This window comes from Sorex fumeus, unplaced genomic scaffold, assembly GCF_029834395.1.
Source record: "Sorex fumeus unplaced genomic scaffold, SorFum_2.1 ptg000029l, whole genome shotgun sequence".
Lineage (NCBI taxonomy): Eukaryota > Metazoa > Chordata > Mammalia > Eulipotyphla > Soricidae > Sorex > Sorex fumeus.
Window position 1 is genome coordinate 10,640,446 of NW_026606086.1, and position 27,120 is coordinate 10,667,565.

At 38.1% G+C, this 27,120-nt stretch overlaps 1 protein-coding gene across 1 annotated transcript in view; it reads left to right on the forward strand.

Annotated features, from left to right (window-relative positions):
* Positions 1-9,511: 9,511 nt before the first annotated feature.
* The window catches only part of UNC13C (unc-13 homolog C), a 626,361-nt gene continuing 608,752 nt past the window's right edge, over positions 9,512-27,120 (forward strand). The window contains exon 1 of the mRNA XM_056115400.1: positions 9,512-12,582. Coding sequence (XP_055971375.1) covers positions 9,612-12,582 — 2,971 coding nt within the window. The 5' untranslated portion in view covers positions 9,512-9,611. The remainder of the gene's footprint in view (positions 12,583-27,120) is intronic.

The window sequence follows — 27,120 nt, forward strand, 5'->3', positions numbered from 1 at the left end:
AAGCATATATTAGCTTTAGTAAGAGAGAAGAATCAAATTAGGGAGAGGCAAACCTATATAGGATTCAATTGTGTAGTTCAGATGAGAAATTATGGCATGTATAACCGGTGAATTATTAAGTAAAATCAGGTAACACATGAGAAGAGTGTGAGGATAGGAAGGATCATATGAAATTTAGAATTACTTCTGGAACATTTCAAGACTTTTTGTCATGAGGTCTAGAAGACTAGGCCTTGCATACAGCCAACCTGGCTTCTCATATGGTCCCCAAGCCTCACCAGAACATCCGTGAGCACAGAGCCAGGACAGACTACAGTTACCTGTGCCCCACCCCCATGCCAATTAAGACTTTGTGTCTTGAAAAGTATGTAATTGTAATGAAATTGAATACGATGAGTAGTTCAGGAAAACAAGTCAGTTTTGGATTGAGCTTAATTTTGCACAATTAGGTGAAAATATTTAATATATATAGCTGAAATGTAAGCTAATTATTGTAATGTTTACAAGTATAGAGATTAGAACACACATGTAAAACTATCACTAAAATGTGTTACAAACATATCCTTCATCTCCAAATATTTTCTCCAACATTTCCTTTATTAGTGATAATAGTGATGATGATGATGGCAATGATTGTTCTATTATGATATGAAAAATTAATAGAATCTATATATCCTGTTACCAAAATTTAAGTATTCAACATTGATTTATTATATATAATATTAACTAGCACAGAGGGTAAGGCATTTGCCTTGCACGTGGCTGACCTGGGTTCGATTCTTCCGCCCCTCTTGGAGAGCCCAGCAAGCTACCAAGAGTATCTCAACCGCACAGCAAAGCCTGTCAAGTTCCCCGTGAGGTTTTCAATATGCCAAAAAACAGTAACAACAAGTCTCACAATTTGTTGCGAGATGTTACTGGTGTCTACCCGAGCAAATCAATTGATAAACAATGGGAAGACAGTGCTACAGTGCTACAATATTAACTATAGGCGTTATGCTGTACATTGTATAGGAATATTTAGAAACTTTTGAAATTATGTTGAGTAATTGAAACTTAAGACTCTTTGAAACATTTCCTCTGGAAGCATTTATTGCATACATCTACGTTTTCTGAGTTATAGTGCTAAAAATAGGACAAGTCAAAAATTGTTTTGTTCTGTTTGGGTTTTGATCACACCAGACTGAGCTAAGGTTTTACTCCTAGTGTTGTTCAGGTGACCGTATAACATGACAGAGACTGAACCAGAGCCAACTGCTTGCAGGTAAGGTATATCCCAACTCTCCATCTATGGTATGTTAATATTTTGCTCCTAAAGAGGTCAAAATACAGTGGATGAAGACAGAAATAGGATTACAAATAGAAGAATTACAATTGTCTATGAACTAGTTGTAGGAAAATATGTCAAAGAGAGAAAAAGTCCCAGAGAAGGAGAAGTAAAGTCTTCATGAGATAAATGACTTTGGAAATTAAACACAATTTTTGGAGAAGACGGGCTGGAAATGAAGGACACATTTTTGGTAGAGAGAATACAAAGTTCCTGAGGTGTGAAATAACACGGAGCCCTCAGAGAATAATGAACTATTCTATGTGGTTGGACGTAGAGCAAGTGAGTCTGTACATAAACAATATACATATGCCCTTGGTTTTGTGTGTTTTGAGGCAGTTCCTTAATTCACATTAAATTTTCCTGTTTATAAATTTGTCAACAACAATTGCCTAGAGTAATAGTTATAAACTAGTAATGCATTTCAGGAGGTCTAGACAGAATTTTATAATAACATCAGAATCACTGATAGATTTAAAGGAAAAGAAAGGAAAAATAAAAAGTTTAAAGGAAAATAAAAAAGTTTAAAGGAAAAATTAAAAGTATCAGTTTTCTACATCTGAGAGAACTAGCGTATTGACTTAAGTAGAATAGTTTATTTTGTCAAAGTTAGATGAAAAAAATTACCTACCTATAGCTACTTAGCTATTGAATGTCTATTCTTCACAAAGGAAAGGTTGCATAAGGAGTACAGCACGTGTTTTCTAATTTTAATTCAGAAGCCAAATTCTTGATATGTTTACTAGGAGAAAATATGACATGACTTGTAATTGTTAATGAATAACAATTTGCTTCAGACAAGAAGAACTAGGTTCTGACAGCTAATAAAACCCAGGAGACATAGATTTCTTTAGAGTCAATTGTTTCTCCTCTACATCTCTTTTTACATTGCATTTTCTATTGTAAAGTTTGGTTTCTGGCTAGAGTTTTTGTTTCCCAAGTCCCTGTAAAGTTTGAATGAAGAGAAATTGGCAACTTTCCCTGTGAATAAAGTTGTAGTCTTTGGTTTCCTAAAATTATATGCAGTTTATGATGTATTCATTTTTTTTAATCGAATCACTATGAGATACAGTTACAAAGCTTTCATGTTTGAGATACAATGATTGAATACCCATCCCTCCACCAGTGAAAATTTTCCATCACCAATGTCTCCGTTGTCCATCTCCCCCCCCACCCCCTCCATCTCAGTCCTCACCCTAACTCTATGGCAGACAATTTCTCTCATACTCTCTTTCTACTTTTGGGTATTGTATTTTGCTTGAATTTTCCTACCACCATTCAAGCCTGCTTGCCAGGGGCAGGTACTAGATAATTTATTTTCCATTGTTCATTTTGAATATCATGAGAGGTCACGAAGCCACAGAAGCGGCCACACGCTTCTGGAATTCTAAGATTGTAAATGGTTGGGTTCCAGAGACATCTCTATAGGGCACTGATCCATTTTGGGATTCAACTGGGAGTTTCTGAATCAGGGCTGTTTGTGCGCTAAGATGGCCGCCCAGAGGCAGGTTGTGGGTGTGACAGCAAGTGTGCTTAGTGGATGGGGAGCTGGGGAGGGACAGCCTGATTCCACTGCCGCCCTGTGGGTTGGAGACTTAATCCTGGAACCCGCATATCTGGGCCTCGCTTGTGGAAGCTCTTGATCACCAGAATTCCATCTGGAGTGGGCGGGGAGAGTGCACCTGCTCCATCTGGGGTGCCCGGTGATATTGGCTCAGTATGGGGCCCAGAGAGACCTCCGGCTCTGTGGTGACTTCCTGTGGTGCTACTGCTGTTCCCTTATGATGTATTCTTAAAATAATTAAATAGGTTATGTATACAGATGCATGATTCAGCAACCACAATTAGTCTGTAATAAGTGTTAAAGATAAAATAGTGAATTCAATTTAACAAAATTTAGTTAATAAAACTTCTATTTACTTGATATAAATGAACCACTGAAATTAATGTAAACTTTCTTCTACTTTTCTTTGTTTTCTTTCTCCTTCTCTTTTCATTCTCCTTTTCTCCTATAGGGTTTAAAACTCGGTCATAACATTTATTTAGGTGTGTGCCATTTTTATTATAAAACATCAGATTAGGCTGCATTGTATTCATACAATTCGTAATTCTCTGCAGGAACACTTTATTTGTGGTAAATATATATTTTTCATTTTCTTTTATATTTATTTATTTATTTTTTAGTTTGTTTTGTTTTTGGCTACACCTGGCGATACTCAGGGTTTACTCCTGACTCTGTACTCAGGAAATACTTCTACTGTTGCTCCTGGCATTCCAGGAATTGAATCCAGATTGGCCGCGTGCAAGGCAAGAGCCCCACACACTGTACTATAGCTCCAACCCATTGATTCCTTCTTTGCGACTCTGTGGAGTCATGTACTTTCAGGGATGGTTTTATTTTAATTTATTTTATTATTTTATGTTTTTATGCTCCTGCCTCAGTTTGCTTTTATCTTTAATAGTATGTATTGCTTTTTAAAAAAAAATAGTCACTGTGAAATTACACAGTTATTTGTGATTGGATCTCAGGCATATAGTGTTTCAACACCAAACCCTTCACCAATGTTCATTGTTCACTTCCCTCCAGAAATGCCCCCCTTTAACTTTGCCCCCCCACCAGTCACACAAAATTTTACCACCTTTCAGTACCATATCCTCCTCCCAGTTGAAGCTTTCTTCTACCACAGTCATTGTCCCCTCCATGTCTTATCCCCCAGCTCCTTAAGAGGCACGTTTCCTGCTTAAGACCAATTCTCATGACCTTTCAACATCTATATCACAAACCATAATTCTAGGGATGGGTTTATTGCATCTTCCCCAGGACTTTATCAATTGACTATATCGGCGTCTTTCTCTCCAGTTCATGGCATTTTAACACTAGATGTATTATATGTACTTTCAGGTATAGTTTCCTATGCATTTTTATTATTGTCACAAAATCTAAGGTAACTTTATTTTTCTAAGTTCAGGTATCCCATTGTCAAATTTAATGATTAAAACCAGTGTCCATTTCCTACCACCAATGTACCCAGTTCCCCGCCCCCCAACTCTCAGCCTTTATCTATGGTAGACACTTTTTTTTCTCTCTCTTTCTCTCTCTCTCTCTATCTCTCTCAGCATTATTGCTTGCAATACAGATACTGAGAGATTATCACATAGGTTTCCTTACCTACTTTCAGAATGCAGTTATTATCCAGAATGCTCATTTCCAACCATCTTTGTCATAGTGCTCCACTTCTCTATTCCAACTGTCTTCTCCCCCAGTAGTTGAAACTTCCAAACATGGACCAATCTTGAACCTTGTTTCTACTGTCCTTGGGTATTAGTCATTATGTACTTTTACATCTTACATGAATGCTGTCATTCTATGTCTGTCCTTTTTCTTCTGACTCATTTCACTAAGCATGATATTTTCCATGTCCACCCATTTATAAGCTAATTTCATGACTTGATTTTCTTAACAACTGTATACTATTCCATTGTGTAGATGTACCATAGTTTCTTTTTTGAAAAAAAAATGTTTTTTTTTTTAAATTGGATCACAGTGAGATACACAGTTACAAGTTGTTATAATTGGGCTTCAGTCATATAATGTTTCAAGACCTGTCCCTTTACCAGTGTATATTTTGCACCACCAATGTCCCCAGTTCACCTCCCACGTTGACCCCCTGACTGCCTCTATGGAACACACTTTTCTCTCTCTCCCCTCCCCAACTTCTTTTTGGACATTATGGTTTACAATACAGACACTGAAGGGTTATCAGGTAATATCCCTTTACCTACTTTCAACACTCAATTTCTTCCAAAATGATCATTTCAGCTATTATTGTCATACTGTCCCTTTCCTATCCTAACTGGCCTTTGTCCCCAAGACACTCTTGTGCAAGCTTCAAACCATTGATCAGTCCTGCTCTCTGTTTTCTATGGCCTTGGATATTAGTCTCATATTGCAGCCATTAGGAAAAATGAAGTCATGAAATTTTCTTATAAATTGATAGACATGAAGAGTATCATGCTGAGTGAAATAAGTCAGAAAGTGAGAGACAAAATCACTGCATTCCTTTGTAGGATATAATTAATAATGAATAGCATGTGACAAGTACCATAGTTTCTTTAACCAGTCATCTTTTCTTGGACACTCCTGTTTCCAGATTATGGCTATTGTGAACAGTGCTGAAATAAACATAGAAGTATAAATGGCATTTATGTTCATGTTTTGGAGTCCCCAGGGCATATTCCCAGAAGTGGTATTGCTGGGTCATATGGAGGCTCAATATATAGTTTTTGATGAATTCCCATATTGTTTTGCAAAAAGACCAGACTACTCCCACCAACAGTGAAGGAGAGTCTCTTTTTCCGTGTCAGCACTAGAGTCTCTTGTTCTTTTTGCTGTGTACCCATCTCTAGGATGTGAGATGATATCTCGTTGTTGTTTGTTTTTGTTTGCATCTCCCTGATGATTAGCAAGCAGGAGCATTTCTTCATGTGTCTTTTGGCCATTTGTATTTCTTCTTTGAGAAAGTTTCTGTTCATTGTTTTCTCCCCATCTTTTCATGGGATTGTTTTTTTTCTTGTAAAATTCTACCAGTGCCTTATATATTTCGGATAATAACCCCTTATCAGATGGTTATTGGGTAAATAATTTTTCTCAATCTGTGGGCTGTCTCTGTGTCTTCGCCACTGTTTCTTTTGTGGTGCAAAAGCTTCTTGTTTTAATATAATCTCATTTGTTTATCTTTGCTTCCACTTGCTTGGTCAGTGATGTTTCATCTTTGAAGATACCTTTAGCTTCAATGTCATAGAGAGTTCTCCCCATATTTTCCTCCATGTATCTTATGGATTCACGTCTGATATTTAGGTCTTCGATGAATTTTGATCTGACTTTTGTGGCTGGTGTTAGAAAGAGGTCTGAGTTCATTTTTTTGCATGCAGTTGCCCAGTTTTCCCAGCACCAGTTTCTAAAGAGATGGTCCTTGCCTCACTCAGTATTTCTTACTCCTTTATCAAATATTAGGTAATCATATATTTGAGAGTTGGTGACAAGATATTCATCTTTGTTCCATTGATCTGTGGGTCTGTCTTTATTTCAATACCATGCTGTTTTGATTACTACCTCATTGTAGTACAGTTTGAAGTTAAGGAAGATGTTGCCTCAGGAGTGATAAGCACAGCGGGTAGCACATGCAACCAACCCAGGTTCAATTCCCAGCATCCCATATGGTCCCCCAAGCACCGCCAGGAGTAATTCCTGAGTGCAAAGCGAGGAGTAAGCCCTGAGCATCATTGGGTGTGACCCCAAAAGAAAAAAAATATCATGGCTTGGATATACTTATAGGGACTGCATTGCATCTTTATCAATGTGTTGGAGTATATCGCCATTTTGACAATGTTAACTCTTCTAATCCATAAGCAAGAAATGTGTTTCCATTTTATCATGTCCTCTTTTACTTCTTGAATTAATGTTTTTCAGTTTTTGTTTTATAGGTTCTTCACCTCTGTAGTTAAACTGATTCTGAGATACCTGTTTTTCTGAGGCACGATTTTGAATGGGATTGTTTTTCTAATCTCTCTCTTTTCTTTCTTTTTTTTTTGTAAACAGAAAAGCTGTGGACTTTAGGTAGTGATTTTGTAACCTACCACTTTACCATAAAAATCTATTGTTACTGAGAGTTTTTCCTAGATTCTTTGTGGTTTTCTAAGTATATCATGTTATCTACAAATAATGAAAGCTTGAGTTCTTTCTTTCCTATCTGGATTCCCTTGATAACTTTTTCTTGCCTAACTGTTGTGCAAGTACTTCCAGTGCCATATTGAATAGGAGTGGCAAGAATGAGTAACCTTCTCCTGTGCTGGATTTTAGGGGGAAAGACTTTATTTTTTCCCCCATTGAGGATATTGCTTACTATGAGCATGTGGTAGATGGTTTTGACAATATTTTGTTGAGAGTTTTTATCAAGAATGCTTGTTGAATCTTGTCATATATTTTCTCTGCACATAAATTGCTATGATTGCATCATTTTAAATCTTTTCTTTTATTGATCTGATGCATTATGTTGATTGATTTGAGAATGTTAAACCATCCTTGCATCTCCTGAATGATACCTACTTGGTCATGGTGTATGATTTTTTTGAATTGTTGGATTCTATTTACAACCATTTTGTTGAGGTTTTTTGCATCTGTGTTCATTAGGTAGGTCAGCCTGAAATATTCTTTTTTTGTGGTATCTCTATCAGCTCTGAAGGTGGTATTTGCTTCATGGAAACTTGGGTCTTTCTGCTTCTTCAGTGTCCTCGGACATCTTGAAAATGATTGGCAGTGTGTCCTCTTTAAAGGTTTGAAAGAGTTCACTAGTAAATCTTTCAGGGCCTGAGTTTTGTTTTGTGGAAGACTTTCAATTACAATTTCAATTTTGTTGATGATTATAGGTCTGCTCAAGTATTCCAAATCTTCTTGGTCAGCTTTGGAAAGTTATTGTAACCCAGGAATTTTTTCATTTATTCATTTCTTCTAGGTTTTCCTCATACATCCTTATGAACTCTATTTTAAATCCCTTGTCAAAGAGTTTCTAGTTCATTATTACTTGTTGTACCATCTAGGCTAGCATCTTCTCTCACTAAGTCTGGTGGTTTCTGCATTGTTTTACCGTTGTTACCTTCACAGTTTGGATATTTGCACTCACCATTGCTTTTGTGTTTTAGGGAGAATGTTGATTTGAGTAGGGGTTAACGGACTATTGGCCTATTGTGGTTGGGGTGGTGAGGCTGCCCTAGTGAGTACCGAATAGGAGGATATTTTATGATTCTAATGGGGTATGATGGTGTGTATGTGGGGGGTGAGGGGAGGTATTAATTGGTGGCTGCTTCAGCATCCACAGCTCAAGAGAGAACACCCTCTGACTTTCTATCCTGAAATGTCCGAATATTATAGTCTTGCAGATTGCATTAGTAGTTTGGAGACACTGCCATCTTGGGGCCGACACTGTCTTGAAAATCTCAGTGCTCCATCTTTCGGGTCTGCACAGTCCTTGTCCCACTCCTCTATTATTATTTTAATCACTAAGAAATTCCAGAGTACTAGAGAGATATTAAAGGGATTAAGTAACTTGCCTTGCACATAGTCTAATCTTACCCAATTCCTGTACCCCATAAGGTCCACCAAGCAGTGTTAGGAGTGATACCTGAGCACAGAACTTGAATTAAGCTCTGGACACCACCAGATGTGGCCCAAAAGCAAATAAACAAATACAAAAAGAGACATTCTCATATTTGTCAACCATTGAATGTGTAGAAAAGAGAGAAAATTAGCAAAAGAAAATGAAGATCAATATTGTTAAATTAATTTTCAGTATCTGGGAGATATACTATTTTATTTGTCTGTTATTACTAGTCAAAACTATAGTAATATTCATTACTATTGAATTTGTCTTCTCCACTGATTCTATGTTTGCATAAGTAAATGGAATTTTAAGAAATAAAACAAAGCCACAAAAATGGAAATGGTAATATCATGCAATAAATATAATTTATTGAGTTTATCTGTCATTTTAAACAGGTTATTTTCTAAATAATCATCTGTCTCAATATTTTTTATTTTATTTATTTCTCTTTTGGCCTTTTGGGTCACACCCAGTGATGCTCAGGGGTTACTCTTGGCTCTGCACTCAGAAATTACTCCTGACAGTGCTCAGGAGATGATATGCAATGCTGGGGAATCAAACCTGGGTTGACCGCTTGCAAGGCAAGTGACATACCCCTTGTACTATCTCTCTGGCACTCAATATCATTTTAATTGTATCCACCAATAAGTGATTAGGAGAAAAATTATAATTTAGTCATAGTTTTGGTACTTATTTTCTTAAACTGGTTGTTTTGTGAAAGTAACTATTTTCAAAACCATTTGCAATTCAGGTAACTCCCTGCTCACTCTTGCAAATGTTTATGTATTCTTTACCTGGAATAATTTTGGAAAGTGCTGGAAAGCAAATGAATCTCAACTTGGATGCTGATAGAGATTTTCACTTTTCTTTCAGACACTTCCTGAAGTTATATGGAAATGAGAGAAAACCATGAGAACCCTCCTTCAGGAAGGAATATACTTCAGCAGCAGAGATGTGCTTCTCTTTGTTTCAGGCCACCCACATTGTGGTAGAGCCACAGCCGCCTTTACTTCTGTTTTCAGTGATTCACAGAACATCTGAACAGTGATGCTTGCCTTGGATTTACAGATTTTCATCCTGATCCCTTGTTTACTTTGGGGTCGAAAAGCTTGCACTCATTGCCCTCCATGGTGGCTAATCTTTTCAAGAGCTTGATTTTACCTTACATACATAAACTTTGCAAAGGAATGTTTACAAAGAAATTGGGCCATACAACCAAAAAAAAAGAGTGGCAGCAACAGAAAAAGGAACAGGACTTCCTTCTGGAGGCTAAAACCAAACCCCCCAAATTTTCTAATACCCTGAAAAGCACTGTAAAGAAAATTGCAAAGTGTTCATCTACTTACAACTTCTCTACTAAAGAAGTGGAAGCTAATAAAGAATTTTCTCTCTCACCGACATTCAGTTATCGAGTAGCTATTGCCAATGGCCTGAAGAAGAACATTAATGTAACCAACAGTGATCATGAGGACCTGCTCCAAGAGTTATCTTCAATTGAGAGTTCCTATTCAGAATCACTAAGTGAACTAAGGACTAGTACTGAAAAGCAGGCACTACCCCCGCCCACCATGCCGGTCAGACGCAACAGAAAGAGTTCCAGCAGCCTGGCTCCTTCAGAGGGCAGCTCTGATGGGGAGCGCACGCTCCACAGCTTAAAACTAGGAGCACTGCGCAAGCTGAGGAAATGGAAGAAGAGTCAAGAGTGTGTCTCCTCGGATTCAGAGTTGAGCACAATGAAGAAAACTTGGGGAATCCGAAGCAAATCTTTGGACAGAACTTCCCGCCACTCAAAGACAAATGCCCTGGAGCCAGGATTCAGTTCCTCTGGCTGCATTAGCCAAACGCATGATGTCATGGAAATGATCTTTAAGGAACTTCAGGGAATAAGTCAGATAGAAGTAGAACTTTCTGAACTGCGAGGGCATGTGAATGCTCTCAAGCATTCCATTGATGAGATATCTAGCAGCGTGGAGGTTGTGCAGAGTGAGATTGAACAGCTTCGAACAGGTTTCATCCAGTCTAGAAGAGAGACTAGAGACATCCATGATTATATTAAACGCTTAGGTCAAATGGGCAGCAAGACCAGCTTAAGATTTTTAAACGTGCCGGAGGAAAGATTTGAGCATGTTGAAAGTGTGGTGTACCAAATTCTAGTAGACAAGCTGGGCTTTTCAGACACTTTAAATGCTATTAAAATTGAATTTGCTCAGAGGATAGGGCATCAGCGGGACTGTCCCAATGCAAAACCTCGGCCCATTCTTGTGTACTTTGAAACTCCTCAACAACGGGATTCTGTTTTAAAGAAATCCTATAAACTTAAAGGAACAGGCATTGGAATCTCCACAGATATTCTTGCTCATGATATCAGAGAAAGAAAAGAGAGATCAATACCATCCTCCCAGACATATGAAAGCATGGATATAAAACTGTCCACTCCAGAACCCAAAATCAAGACTAATTGGTTGCAACAAAATGATAGTGATGGAGAGCTGGAATCTGATCTCAACAAAAACAGCTATGCCACGCTTTCCAAGTCTGAGTTTCCAATGAAGGGAAGTTCTTCCAAGTCAAGTTCAAAATCACACAGTGCTAGATCCAAGAATAAAAGTACTAACAGCAGCAGAACTTCAAATAAATCAAACTATTACAAAAAGGGTTCACAGTCACCAGACTCAACTAGAGTGGACCAGCAAACTGGAGCTCATTACACAGATGGAACACTGTTCTGCCATTCTCAGAGTGATTTTTTCACTGCTAATCTTAGTCGTTCTGAGTCTGATTTTTCAAAATTGTGCCAATATTACTCAGAGGACTTTTCAGAAAATCAGTTTTTCACTAGAACTAATCGAATCTCCCTCCTGTCATGTTCAGACTGGGAACTTTGGCAGCGGAAACAAGAGGGCATTTTTGCCTTATTTAGTAGTCCTCAGAATCAGCCTTCACATGTAGCTGGGCAGGGTGTTCAAGGGCAGAGTGAAACTGTGAGCACAGAAACTGATGATCGTGGAGTGAGTAACAGTCTGGTGTGTGCCTCTGGAAGCCAGAGTCATAACAGCGATTCTCAGGTTTCTTTACACGACCTTTCTCCATGGAAGGAATGGGATAACAGAGAGCAAGTAGCTGAGTTAGGTTTGGATTCATCTGTTAAGGAAACTGTTGATTTTGAAACAAACAGCCTCTCTGATCAACAACTAGATGTTACCAATAGAGAGCTGGAGGACTCAGGGAAGTGCCACAGTGACCTTCAGGAAGACTCTGAAAGCTGTGATTTAACCCAAGATGACAATTCATCTCCATGTCCAGGGCTGGATAATGAACCACAGGTTGAATGGGTCAGTCAATATGATTATACCGAAGCTAAAGAACCATACCCAAATCAGAACCAGTTGACCATGATGTACCGGAGTCAAAGTGAAATGCAAAGTGATGACTCCGAGGAAGCTCCACCCAAATCTTGGCAGAGTCGATTAAGCATTGACCTTTCTGATAAAGCTTTCAGCTTTCCAAAATTTGGATCTACACTCCAAAGGGCTAAATCAGCCTTGGAAGTCGTGTGGAACAAAAGCACACAGAGTCTCAGTGGGTATGAAGACAGTAGTTCTTCTTTAATGGGGAGATTTAGGACATTATCCCAGTCAACTGCAAATGAATCAAGTACCACCCTTGACTCTGACATCTACACAGAGCCCTATTACTACAAAGCAGAGGATGAGAAAGACTACAGTGAGCAAATTGATAGTGAAACTGATTATGTTGAAGTGATGGAACAAGTCCTTGCTAAGCTAGAGAACAGGACCAGTATCACTGAAACGGATGAACAAGTGCAGGAATATGATCACCCTTCATATGAAACACCTTATGAAACCCCACAAGATGAGGGTTACGATGGGCAGGAAGATGATTTGGTGAGCGAAGGGGGATTGGAACCTTTAAATGAAATCTCGGATGAAATAGAAATAGAAGATGAAAACCAAAACATTCCTGAGCAACCAGTGGAAACCACAAAGCCAAAAAGACTTCACCCCTCTTTCAAAGAAGCAGCTTTACGTGCCTACAGAAAGCAAATGGCAGAGTTGGAGGAGAAGATCCTAGCTGGAGGTACCCATATTTAAATACTACATTATGAAGTAATTGTGTTTTAATATTTGGTAAAACTTCTTTAGGACAGCTCTTCTTTATACTCTTAATAGGTAGAACTTACCTGCTAGGAATTTGTTTACTCTGAGAAGCATTCTTAATTTACTCAATGAGTAAAATAAATAATATTTTTTATTAACAAGTTGGGTTTGATGACTTACAAAGTGAAAGTGCTTTCAAGTATGAAGATCATACATAAATGAACATTAAAGGGGGTGGAGAGATGGTTGAGTGGTCAAGGTGCTTACCTTGCATACAGCTGACCCCGGTTCAATCCCTGGAACCACATATAGTTCCGAGTCTTGCCAAGAGTGATCCCCAAGCAGAGAGCCAGGAGTAAGCCCTGAACTCAGACTGGTACCCACCCTCCCCCAAAAAATCCCCACAAATAAAACCATGTAAGCTCAGTGAAATAAAAGTTCCCTGCTAGGATTAGGTACAAGGTCTATTTTATATTAACCAATTATAAGGCATCAGTATCAAAAAGTGAGAAACACTAGAGTATTCTGGAATCCTGTCTAGGGTTAACAGTGAGACTGAGTGAGAAGTTAAAGTCAATTAGATTACTAATGTCTAAATGTTCAGCTTATTACTTCATTTTACCTCAGAAGTAAGCTATGAGCCAGTAGGAAGCAGGTCATGGTTCAGCGTAGCCAAATCGAGGCAGTCCTATGGGGTGGAGCGATATCAAAGCCTCCCTCACTGAAATGCAGCAGAGCTAAAACCCTAAGCCATGTCTGAGTTTTTTAAAGAACCTCTTTGCTGATCAGTTGGTAGGGAAAACAATCAAGAACTTTCTTCCAAAGGAGTGGAAGTCTTCTGTATAAAGTGCAGAATAACTTATTCAGCAATTACATGACATTTATGTGAACAACTTAAAGGTCATATTTTGTTTTGTTTTGTTTCGGGGGCCACCAACTAAGAAGCGATAGCACAGCGGGTAGGGTGTTCGCCTTACAAGTGGCCAACATGGCCGACCCAAGTTCGATTCCTCCACCCCTCTCGGAGAGCCCGGCAAGCTACCGAGAGTATTCGATATGCCAGACACAGTAACAACAAAGTCTCCAATGGAGACGTTACTGGGCCCGCTCGAGCAAATCGACGATCAACGGGAGGGCCTTTACCTTTACCTTTTACCTTGTTTCGGGGGCCACACTTGCAGTGCTCAAGGCGTATTCCTTGCTACCACTCAGGGATTATTCCTGGCAAATTTGGGGGGCCACATGGGCTACCAGGAATCAAACCCTGGTCAGTCACCTGCAAAGCAAGTGCCCTACCCATTGTACTATTGCTCTGGCCCCAAAAGATGACGTACTTTTGAAAAGTGGCTCCAACAAATAAAATAATTTGTTAATATTTTTTATTACTTAACCAAAATTTATTTGTGCTTATCCTAATCCCTTACTATTTAACACTTGTTATATTTGGGACAGTTTAATATAATATAAATCTCATTAAATTATATATTGTTAATATCTTTCTTGAGTATGGCATTGTAATATTCAATGAAAATATTTACTCTGTATATTTCATACTTATGTGATCAACTGCTACTGACATGAAACAATATAACAGCTTCCATTATTAGTAACTACTCATTTTTTGTCAAAATTGCCATCAGACAGCCCTCTAGTATGATTATTTTTTTACTTAAATGGGTAAAATATTGAATCTGATAACTATATCATTATCATTTTAGTTTCTAAACTAAAATTACAAGGTTCTTGTAAAACAGTAAACAAGATTCTTTGCTCTCAAAATAAGTCTATATAAAATAACTCACTTGATATATCTTAAGGAAAAATTCATGTCAAAGAGACTTTGGGAGGGGGGGGGCTCAAGAGATAGCACAGCCGGTAAGGCGTTTGCCTTGCATGCGGCAGACCCAGGTTCGATTCCCAGCATCCCATATTGTCCTCTGAGCACTGCCAGGAGTAACTCCTGAGTGCAGAGCCAGGAGTAACCCCTATGCATCGCCAGGTGTGACCCAAAAAGCAAAAAAATAAAATAAACAAACAAAAAAAGAGACCTTGGGTATGTTGGGTGTAATTTTTTGTTGTTTTTAATGGAATTTTTTAAAAATGCAAAGTAGTCAAAATTTTATGTAAATAAATATTAGAATAATGTCTTTTTTGTTTCAGAGTAACTTTTAATAATAAGATATCATCATTAAAACTTGATATTTACTTGTAATACAGGCCATCAGTTTGATACTGTATTTTATTTGCTGTGAATACAGGTATATTCAAAGACATACGAAGAGTAAGCAATATGTGTTTTTGATGGATGTGTTATGCAAGTTGGTTAAGGAAACAGAAATACTAGGCAATATTATTAATATGATGGGGTTGTAAATATCTGAGGGAAAAATGCATCTTCATCAATTTTTTGACGAGCCCAAGGTAGCAGACCTCTGCAAAGTAGGTCGATAAAGGAAATTACACTTCAAAGATTTAACAACTTTAGCCATCCAGGGTTACTTAACCTTAGAAAACAATGATGCACTTGATTGTCCACATAAGACTGACTCAAGAATTCTAAAATAGATGGAAGCAGTATCTGATGTGTGCCAGAGAGGTAGTACGAGGGTGATGGGGGCAAGGTGCTCTCCTTGCATGGTGTAAATAAACCCTGGATTGATCCAGGCACTATAAATCTTGGAGACTTTCCAGAATCTCCTAAGCACAAAACTAGGAGTAAAGAAACCAAAGTAAAGAAAAGAAAAGAAATCTGCTATATCAATCTTGTTTACAGAGATCTTAGACACCCTTATCATCTTCAAGTGTTGCTTGTTAGCCTGTGAGCCAACCTTGAGTGGACTCCCCAGGATCTAATCTTTCCTAGTGGAAATCAGACACACGTCTCTATGCTGCTTCTTTGAAAGGCACCACATTTTCCTCCCCAGGCGTTTGCTGTGGCCTAGATTTGAAAGGCCATCTTCTTTTCCCTTGGCAGCACTCACACAATTTTCTCTCTCTGGTGCTGTCAATATGCCTGTAGAGAAAGGGCAGCCAAGTGAGGGCATATTTAGGTCCCTTCCTGCACGGTGCATGTCAATGAAGTGCCAATCGCCCTGATGAATTTTGCGTTTGTGGGCCATCTGTTAACTGGGCTTCTGGGAGGTGCCAAGAGATCTTCTTCTCCACAGCTACCAGGGCTCCGTGAGACAGACATGGTTCCCTCCACTCTGGCGAGATTGGGCTGCAGATCGTTTGCTGTAAATTCTGGAGAAGATGATATATGGAATCATTTATTTTAACTTCTGTCTTCTGGTTAAAGAAGGACTTTAAAGACCCCGACGCTTCTATTCAGGGATATTAAGTTGATGATGTTTCTGAAAGTGTTAACCTTATCTCTCCCCATATGTGCAAGGAGGGGATTTTAGAGTGCTATATACAGAAACCTCTTGGAGATTATATTCTGTCCTTCTTGCTGCACCCTACTGGGTAGAACCTTTTGTGCAACTGGCCCTAACCCGCCCCGTGGATGTGACTATCCAATCCCCCCCACTGTCAACCCTTTACCATCTGTCCACTGGAATTTCCATATACCTGAATTCTCATATGTATTTTATGGCACCAGCATCATCTTATGTAATGTAAATTTGAGCCCATTTCTCCTTTTCTCTGCTAGACGGAAATCAAAACATCGTTTGCATTCTTCCGTTTGCACTGCACCTAATCAGAAACAATGGGTTCAATGTAATGCCTGAATTAAGGGAAATGGGATGCTACATTAAAAACACACTTCAAAGCCAAATCAAATTCAAAGTGTGGCATTAATCTGCCAGAACTGTAGCTTATGCCCTGAGCATTTGGAGATATGATTAGAAGTAAACATTAGCTATTAATCACCTTTTACATACCGGATTCTTTCCAGGCAGGTTATTTGCTTTATTCTCTGATTTCTTACCACCACGATGAATTTGATTACACAATTTCCTAATTTGATAGAAGAAGTGCTGAAAACTTAAGTAACATCCTCAAATCATAGTAAGGGTTGTCTCCAGTATTAAGTCATGGCTATTTCCATTATTTAGAGAAATTATTTCTTTACTTAACTCAAAGGTTTGGGTTTTTATTTTGCATCTTAGTGTAGAAAAACACGATTAAGATGGAGGATAGCGTTAGTCACAAGGATCATGCCAAGTAAAGGATTTTCATGAGACAAAGAAAATTCTATAAAGAAACTGATATTTGATTTAAATAATTTATTTTCACTTCTTATAATTTATAACTTTAATTTATCTTATGAATCAAGGATTATCTAATGTAGTAGTTACCATAAACTGCTGTTTCAATGATTCACTTCAAATATGAGTATATTTCATCTGGAATTTGAGGCTTGAGGCTTGAACTAAGTTTTTCAAGATCAAAAATGTTTTGTTTTGAAATTTTCTTCCTGGCAGTAAATATATATAATTAGCATAATCAATAGTACTTTTATCATGACGTTTAGTTTGTTTCTGAAGTTATAGAACTTCCTAAGGGGATATTTTGGCTCCAAGTAAGGACATGGAATTTATTGCAATATTCTTCCTGAGTTTGAAATTTTCTCATGTTAAAAATTACACATGGTCTAATGTGTTGACAGATAATGGTAAAAAAGGAAAGATTAATTCATAGACCCGGTAGCTCATAGTATGATGTAGAAAGCTTTGTGATAGTTACTGTTAGTCTTATGGTGATTGTGTAAAATTGCAAATTATTTGGAATTTTGTCACTAAATATTGTTGATTTTTAGAATTATAATGAAACTCACAGGTATAGATATGGACCCACATCATATAGATTTGATCCAAATTATATAGATACTGTTGATACAATGAAGCAAGTTTTTATGAATAAAGTAGTAAAGTAACAATTTGTCAAAAGGAAAAGTAAAATTTTAATATCTTTCATTTTTAAAAGAGTTAGTTGGTTTCTGATATGCTGTATCCAGGAATAACATATACTATCTTTCTTTTTTTCTTTTTTTGTTTCATTTTGTTTTGTTTTGTGTCTCCATGGGTCTATCAGCTCTTCACTTAGTGGTGCTCAGGATTCCTGACAAGATCAATCCAAAGACCATGTACATGTTGGCCATGTATTCCAGTTCTCTGAGAGATCTCTTTCGCTTTTCTAGACTTTTTTTCCTTTAACATCCATGTTATCATGTATTCATGATGTGCATAAGACAATTTGTTTTAAGTAGAACTGAATGTCTCAAAGCATATTTTGGTATGGAATGGAATTTAGAGAAAGGGATGGAAAATAATCTATTTAATATTTTCTATTAAATTGAGTTGTAGAAAATTTAAGTATATATTTAAAATCACAATAATTTTGGGAGGAATATTAGTCTCCCAAATATCACAAATTTAATTACAATTTCAGAGAAGTCAAAGAAAGGCTAAGCTTATATATAGCTAATAAGAGTATTGTCAGAGAAGATAATAACTGATAGAATATGATACGCATTGGACAGAATCGTGGAGTCGATTTTTTTTCTGTATCATGCTACTTTAAGATTTTATTTAAAATTATTGACTCCCAAACTTTACATCTGGAAAACTTGTATTTTAGGAAAACTACAAGCTGTTAGCACATTTGGCAAGGGAAATATTAGTTGACAATGAAAGATGTTGATTTTCAGATCGCATTAAGAGTATTACCTCAGAGACTACATTGTAAATTTCCAATTCCAGTGATTCAGGAAAGTGTTATGTAAAATAGATGAATTAAAAGGATTTTTTTGTTCTTATTTATAGACAAAATGCTTTCATGTTGAGTTCCAAGGTGCCAGGATACTCTGACTCTAGGTATAAAATTTCCTTCCTTTGTAGTTGCTCTTGGGGCTGGAGCGATAGCACAGCGGGTAAGAATTTTGTTTGCCTTACATGCAGCCGACATGGCCGACCCGGGTTCGATTCCTCCACCCCTCTCGGAGAGCCTGGCAAGCTTCCCATGACGTATTCGATATGCCAAACACAGTAACAACAAATCTCACAATTTGTTGTGAGACGTTACTGATGCCCACTCGAGCAGATCGATGAACAACGGGAGGACAGTGCTACAGTAGTTGCTGTTGTAGCTATAACCAGGGTCAAATGCACTTGGCTTGTGGTACTTGCACACTTGGCCATTCTGCTTACACATTTCCTTGCAGTGCTTGTACACTGAGTTGTGATCAGTTTGGTTGCAGAATTTACATACCGGTTGTGGTGCAAACACACACTTCTGTAGTCACACTTCTGATTGTGGTGCAAAAATACACGTCTGTGGTCAACTAGCAATCAGACTTCATCTGTGGTGTCAGGACCCAACACAGCTGAGTGGCTAGAGGGAGGATGTTTGTATCTATACTTATTAGAAACAGTGGTTTTTTATTTTCTATGTGGTATTCTTTTATGATCTGGAGATTAGTGTGCTTTTGACTTTGCATAATGTGTTTGGGAGTGTCCTCCCTCTTAAATCTTTTTAAAGAATGTGTTGGAGTGATAGCACAGCGGGTAGGGTGTTTGCCTTGCACGCAGCCAAGCTGGGTTCGATTCCTCCACCCCTCTGGGAGAGCCTGGCAAGCTACCGAGAGTATCCCATCTGCATGGCAGATCCTGGCAAGCTCCCTGTGGCATATTCGATGCCAAAAACAGTAACAACAAGTTTCACAATGGAGACGTTACTGGTGCCCACTCGAGCAAATTGATGAACAATGGGAAGACAGTGCTACAGTGCTAATAGAACCATGTGCAGTAGTACTTGTGGCGAAGATGACAGGGGTCATTCCCTGCTATATGTTTTTATTTTTGTTTGCTTGGGTCACACTCAACTCTGTTCAGATCTTACTGCTGGTTTGGCATTTAGGGATTATGTCTGGCACTGCTTGGGGGATCATATGTGATGCCAGACATTAAAATTGTGTGGGCTGCATGCAAGTCATATCTTACCCTGTACCATCAATTAGAGCTATCCACATGGTCCAGACTCTAGAGGTCCTTGGAGCCTGGCAATGTTAGGAGCAACAAGGTCACCCCTAGCTGTGCTCAGAGGTCCATGCTATCATGAGGATCAAATTCAGAACATTCTTATTTTAGGAATTGTGATCTTCCACTTTAAATTACGTTCAAGGTCCCACGATGGGTCTTAGTTCTTTGGTAATTTTGAAAAATTTAACTATGAATCCATCTGGTTCTAGACTTTCATTTGGTTATTTATTTATTTATTTATTTGGATTTTTATTAGAGGAACACCATGAGGTACAGTTGTAGATTTACAAATTTTTGTGCTTGGGTTTCACTTATACAATGATCGAGTACCCATCCCTCCACCAGTGCCCATTCTCCACCACCACTGATCCCAGTATCCCTCCCACCCCCTTCCCCCCCATCCCACCCTTCCTCTGGGGCAGGGCATTCCCCCTTGTTCTCTCTCTTCTTTTGGGTGCTCTGGTTTGCAAAGAAGGCATTGAGTGGCAATCATGTTTGGTCTAGAGTCTATGCTCAGCACGCATCTCCCATCCTGGGAGGATCCTCCCAACACCCTTTATTTGGTGCTCTCTTCTCTATTTTAGCTGCCTTTTCCCCCAGCATATGCAGCTGGCCTCCAAGCCATGGAGTAACCCTCCTGGTACTTAAAATCTGATACTCTGCTATTCTTGGGTGTTGGTCTCCTATTTTGTCACTTTATGTTCCCCAGATGAATTCAATCTTTCTATATTTGTCCCTCTCTTTCTGACTCATTTCTCTTAGCATGGTACTTTCCATGTAGTACCACTTGTATATAAATTTCATGACTTCATCTTTTCTAACAGCTACATAGTACTCCATTATGTAGATGTACCAAAGTTTCTTTAACCAGTCATCTGTTCTTGGGCATTCAGGTTTTTTCCAGATTCTGGCTATTGTAAACAGTGCTGCAATGAACAAACAAGCGCAGACTCTGGTTTTGACTTTTATTTTTAGGAGGCAATAAGATATATTAACTTCTCTTAGTCTGCCCAATATTTTTGCCCATAGATGTTCACAGTAAACTCATATGTTCTTTTCTTTATCTGCAGTAACAGTTGTAACCTTGCCTCTTAATTATTTATTCTTTTTGTCATGGTGTTTTTTCTTCTTTTCCTCTCATAAAATATAAGAATCAGTTTATATTCACACACTTAATAAGCTTTCTTTTGTATGCCAAATTTTGATCTATCTTAGAGAATCTTTTGTGTATACTTGAGAATATTAAGTGCATCTCATCAAATGTCATCAATTAATGTCATTATTTCTTTGTTATATTTTTTTCTTTTTGGATCACACCCAGAGATACACAGGGGTTACTCCTGGCCCTGCACTCAGAAATTACTCCTGTCGGTATTCAGGGGACCATATGGGGTGCTGGGAATCGAACCAGGGTCAGCCGCATGCAAGGCAAACACCCTACCCCCTGTACTGTTGCTCCAGCCCCTCTTTGTTATAATTTTGACTGAATGATTCCCTATTTTGAGTTTTGGGCCACCCTATTGGTTCTCAGAGCAGAGTCTCCTGGCTTTGCACTCAAGGATTATTCTTAGTGGTGCACAGGGGCACCAGAGATTGAATCCAGATTGGCTGTGTACAAGGAAAGATAGTACAAGCCTTACCTGCTGTACTATCTGGACCCTGAATGAAAGATCTTTCTATTGCTGTAAATGGTATGAGATTGTCTATGATGAATGTATTGCTTGTTGTCTCATAATAATTACCCAATCTACCACCCCCCCCCAACCGACCACACCCTGGAAGGCCTACGGGGATGAACCCAGTGATGCTGGACTTATAGGCCTAACCATTGGACAGTCTGACTCTAAATGCATACATTGATAGTCATATAGTTTTTGTTATTTTTCTTTCATTTTTATCACTTAATGCCATTTTTGTTTTGTTTTATCAGATAGGGTAGTAATATGCCCTGACTTTTGTTATGCATTATTGGTTGAAATGTCTTGTTCTAGTCTTTCAGTTTGAGCTTATGTGTCATTATATCTGATGGAGACAATTTTATGCATAACACCGATGTTTCTTAATTCTTTGAACCATTTGTTCCAAAGGTTTCCAAACTACTTTTGCCCACCACACACTTTTTAGAAAAAGATCAGCCCCCCTGGACATCTATCTATTTTAAGCGAGCAAACAAAAGTAAACCTAATTCCACAGAGGCTTCTTCTGTTCCTGGATTATTCCAGCACACCCCCAGGTTGAGGCATTGCAGCTAACTTTGGCAAACTCTAATGTAGTCACTCATTTTCTTTTGCTATATGAATTCACACTACTTGCATTCACTGTGATTATTGATTTACAGGTCTTACTGACACATTGTCTTTTGATAGCCATTGCTATGATTAAATCTTTGATTCCGAGTATTTTCTTTCTCCTTTGAGCCTGAGTCTCTTTGTTAGATATTCCATTCAAAGTATTCTTTATCTGTGTTTGGAATTTTAAATATTTTTAATTTATTTGATGAAGAACATCTCATGGTCTCTTAATTTAAAAAGGATGTTTCTCCCTCGCTCTGTATTCAGTTGCAAATTCTCTAGCTTTGTTGATTTTTTGTTTTTTATTGTGGCTTTTTTCATTCTTTCCCTCCTCCAGTTTTGCCTCTTTAGGTTTGCTCTCTGGGGACTTGTCACTCTTTTGATGGAATCCCATGTTAGCTTTGCATGGTTGTCTGCATAATTTTTTATTCTTATGCATATGTATTAGCTTATTTTATTCTTTCATTTGTCTTTGTAGTTTTATATTGAAATCCTCCTTTGTCTCTATCTCTCTGGCAGGATTAGGGGCAAGGTTATGTCAATTAGGAGATAAAAATACTGATTAGTAATGGAATACCAGGAAGCCTGAAGAAAAAGATGATGCAGTGTTGGGGAACAGTTTTTTCCCAAGGTGCTGGGACACATTGCACACCAGTTCTGGGCAGATGTGGGGTGAAGGATGACAGGCGTGTGGAGAAACACTCTCCGATTGCAGCTGATCGCTCTTCACTTATGTCAAATACACAAATATTTTATAGAGGGTCTCAGCTTTACAGGAATGTCCAGTCACATAAAGCTTAGCATTACTGATCTATTACCTTTCCTACTCTCTTTTGCCCTGGTCCAATCTCAATCAAGGCCAGATGCAGCGGTTAGGATGACTTGCTAAGTGTAAGTGACAGTTTATGTGTCTTGGGCTTATGTGACTAGGAGGTCTAGTGAGGCTCAAGGCCATACACCTGGTGCTAACACACTCTTCTTGCCAACTTTGCCCAGATACTTCCTTCAGTGGGACCTCTTTTTAGGACTGCTTTGCAAGGTTGGATCTTATCTACTCTAGTGACCATAACCATGCTCCACAATGCAGACATTCTAGTAGAGGATCTGCTGTTGAAAAATTGTATGTGCGAAACAATAAATCAACCATTTTGGAAATCATGGTGCCTCAAATTTTAAAAAAAATTTAAAAAAACAGGAAAATATGAAATCATGCAGTTTGTTGTGCCATGGGTAAAGCTGGAAGGCATTATCTTCAGTGGAAAAAGTCGGAGGAAGTATAAATACTAGAGGATCTCACTTTGTAGTACACAGAGAAATAAAATGAGTAAAGATTGTCAGTTGATAACTACCAACTATGGCTTGCAAAATTCTGAATACCAGGTAATGAAGCAAGTAGATAAATCGAATGATGAAATAGACTGAAAGTAACAAAAAGGCATGATTTGTGGAGAGTCTTACATGCTTTGGTGTTGGTGGGGCGTAGTACAGATTTTGTAGGTTACTATGGGCAGTTTAGCTATTTTAACATTACTAACTCTTCTAATCCAAAAATATGGAATATGCTTCCATTTATTTGTGTTGTATTCACTTTCTTAATTTTTTAACCAGTACTTTATAGTTTTCAGCGTATAACTCTTTTATCTCATTGAATAAATTTACTCAAACAAATTTTGGATTATTATTATTTGCTAGTAATAATTTGCTAATAATATATTAGTATTATGAGCAATTACTTGCTTGTAACTTCTGATGGTTCATTATTGGTAAATACATAATAAATTGTGTGTGTGTGTCTGTTTGTGTGGAGAGAGAGAGAGAGAGAGAGAAAGTGAGAGAAGTCTTACAGGATTTAAAAGAACAGGGATACTAAAGGAAACTGAAAATCTAGGAGATCCCAAGGTAAAGATATGGGGAACATTGTAGATGTCCTAGTAAAAGGCCCACAAACCCTCATGATCTTAAGGTTCATATAAAGTAATACTTTTAGAACAAACCCATAAAAGGTAAAGGTAAAGGCCCTCCCGTTGTTCATTGATTTTCTCGAGTGGGCCCAGTAACGTCTCCATTGGAGATTTTGTTATTACTGTGTTTGGCATATCGATACATCACAGGTGGCTTGCCAGGCTCTGCCGTGTGGGCGAGATACTCTCGGTAGCTTGCCGGGCTCTCCGAGAAGGGCAGAGAAATCGAACTCGGGTTGGCCATGTTGGCTGCGTGCAAGGCAAACGCCCTACCGCTGTGCTATCGCTCCAGCCCTAGAACAAACCCATAATTTATTCAAATATATGAGTTTAGGAGAAAGTATAGGCAGGAGAGGATGTTTTTGGACCTTCCCTAAGACCCCTCTATCCTGACCGATCACACATATACACTTGCCCAGAGATACTCAACAATACTAAAATGCTGAGCTTCCCTGTTCATTCACTGTCTTTTAAAAACTTAAATATTGTATGTTCTATACCTACTCGTCATTACATCCATTCTTATATTTTGTCCATCTCCTACCTTTTTGATTATTATTTTCACTTTGGTAATTTACTACATAGCAGATTTTTATATGTTGAGTTTGAAACCTTTAGCTTTATTGAATATGACAATACTAACTTTTCATGTGGATCTAAGGATTTATGTATTATACTATATTTATTTAAAATGGCAGTATGTCTCATGTACACTTTACCATGCTTATTACTTTAAAATGCAGAAGCCCCTGCTAGGGGAAAAGGCAGCTAGATAGAGAAGGGAGCACCAAATAAAGTGTGTTGGGAGGATCCTCCCAGGATGGGAGTTGCATGCTGAAAGTAGACTATAGACCGAACATGACTTCCACTTAATGCCTCTTTTGCAAACCATAGCACCCAAAAGGAGAGAGAGAACAAAAGAGAATGCCCTGCCACAAAGGCAGGGTGGAATGGGGGGTGGGAGGGATACTGGGATCCGTGGTGGTTGGAAATGGGCACTGGTGGAAGGATGGGTATTTGATCATTGTGTAATTGAAACCCAAGCACGAAAATTTGTAAGTCTACAACTATACCTCATGGTGTTTCACTAATAAAAATTTAAAGAAATGCATAGGCCCCATTATGAGTTATTAAATTTTATGTTTATATATGCATTTATAAATGTAGCTTCAACATGCACAAATAAATTAATTTTCTTAAGAACCCTGAACGGTAGTTATTTAATATTCAATAACACCTATTGAGTCCTTTGTATATGGCCCAGATATTATCAGATATTATTCTAAGTCATTTACATTATACCTTCATACAATACTCATAATACTCTGTAACATGGGTGGTGATAATATCTCCAGATTATATATCAGAAACAAAAGCCATTACATAACCAAATGGGAGTAATAAAAGCCAAGAGGTAGCAGAACTAGGATATAAAACAGACGGACTTCTCTTTTGTTTGTTTATAGAAATGTCACTGTCACTGTCACTGTCATCCCATTGTTGATCAGTTTGCTCGAGCGGGTGCCAGAAACGTCTCCATTCATTCTTGTCATGTGCTAGTGTACCCTGATGGCATAATGGGGGCTCTTTCGGGGTCAGGGAAATGAGGACCATCATTAGTTATTGTTTTTGGCATATCAAGTATGCCACGGGTAGCTTGCCAGGCTCTGCCTTGCAGGCGGGATACTCTCAGTAGCTTGCCAGGCTCTCTGAGAGGGATGGAGGCTTTTGGGGCAGCCTCTAATCATCTTTACAGGTGTTTCCAGTCAGGCATATATGCAGGCAGGATATTTTCGCTAGCTTGCTAGATTCTCTGAGAGCAAAAACTAGATAAGAGGTTGCTTCTGCGAGCCTGGTTTTATAGTCTCTGGATCTTTGCCATTGGTGGGATTACACGGCAGTTGGTGGGTGTAACTGTCTAGCTACTGGAAGATGCGGGATCTGGGTGGAGGAGGCCCAGTCCTGATCTGAGCAAGCTTGGGGATCTCAGCCCTGGGTACATAAAAATGTACCAACAAATAAAATACATCAAGGTATATTTTGTAAACAGTAAAATGCAACTGTTCGAATAATATAATTTCATGCTCTTTAGCAAATAAATATATGTACAATACCATTAAATAAAATATATAATGTTCCATTACTTCAAAACTTCCCCTCAGTTCCTGTTCAGTCCATTTCCCATGCTTGCTCTTTTTGTCCCCTATCTCTGATTTTGGAAAACATTGATCTTTAAAATAGGCATTGATATTCTAAATTCTGCATGCTTACTCACAATATTTAAGATTTTTAAAATTAGGTGTTGGGATTCACTCAAGGAGCAAAAACATTGGAGTAGGAGAATATGGGTGAAGAGTATGATGCTTTGATTATGTCTGTGAGAAACCATTATAAATAGTACAGTAAACCAAAACTAAAAAGGAGGAAAAAGAAAGAAAAGTCAAATGTTAAGAAAAGCTAAACTCTTCCAAAATCAAAATTAAAAAATAATTTTGAAAGGTTATCTAACAGATCTTTGATTTGCCAGTGGAGCTATATTGACAAGCACTTCACTTCTATCATAATCCAGGGTATCAGATCATTTTCCCATTTTGCATGATATTACTACAGGGGATATGATTACCTATTTGCCATTTCTGTGTAACTTGTGATGAAGAAATCATTGATTGTATATAATGCAACAAATATGATCTGATTTTAGAGATGTCACTTCCTGATATTTTCATGTTTTATTTGATGCTTAGTATTGACTTACAGAAATCAAAATCTTTTATTTCCCATGTTCTTTTGCAAAATGTTTATACACATACTCATTTAACTTACGCTTATTTTCTGGGAACACCTGGTCAGTACCATTACAACACCTGACCTGGATGCAAATTTCTGACATTTTTTTTAGCTGATTCCTAAACTGAGTGGTTTACAGATTTAAGGATGCATGAGAATCATCTGGGGGCACTGATTCAAAGCGTAAATTTCTTCCTTTAAACTAAAGTTGATTCTAATACAGAATGATCCATGAGTCACATTAAATAATGCTAGTTCATTGTTAGCAGGATTCCCTATGTGCTTTTCTCCCCTTTAAGTCGTTTTGGGATGATTGTTGTGTGCAGTCAGCAGTGCTCAGGAATTTTTTCTTGTTCCGTGCTGAGCAAGACTTTCAGTTATTGATGTTTGAGAGACTGTGTGACTTTGAGAATTGAACTGGGGAGTTGACCACAAGCAAGGTAGGGGCCTTAAGTTAAGATATCCAAATCTTAACTCTTTTTGTTATTTTTTTTAA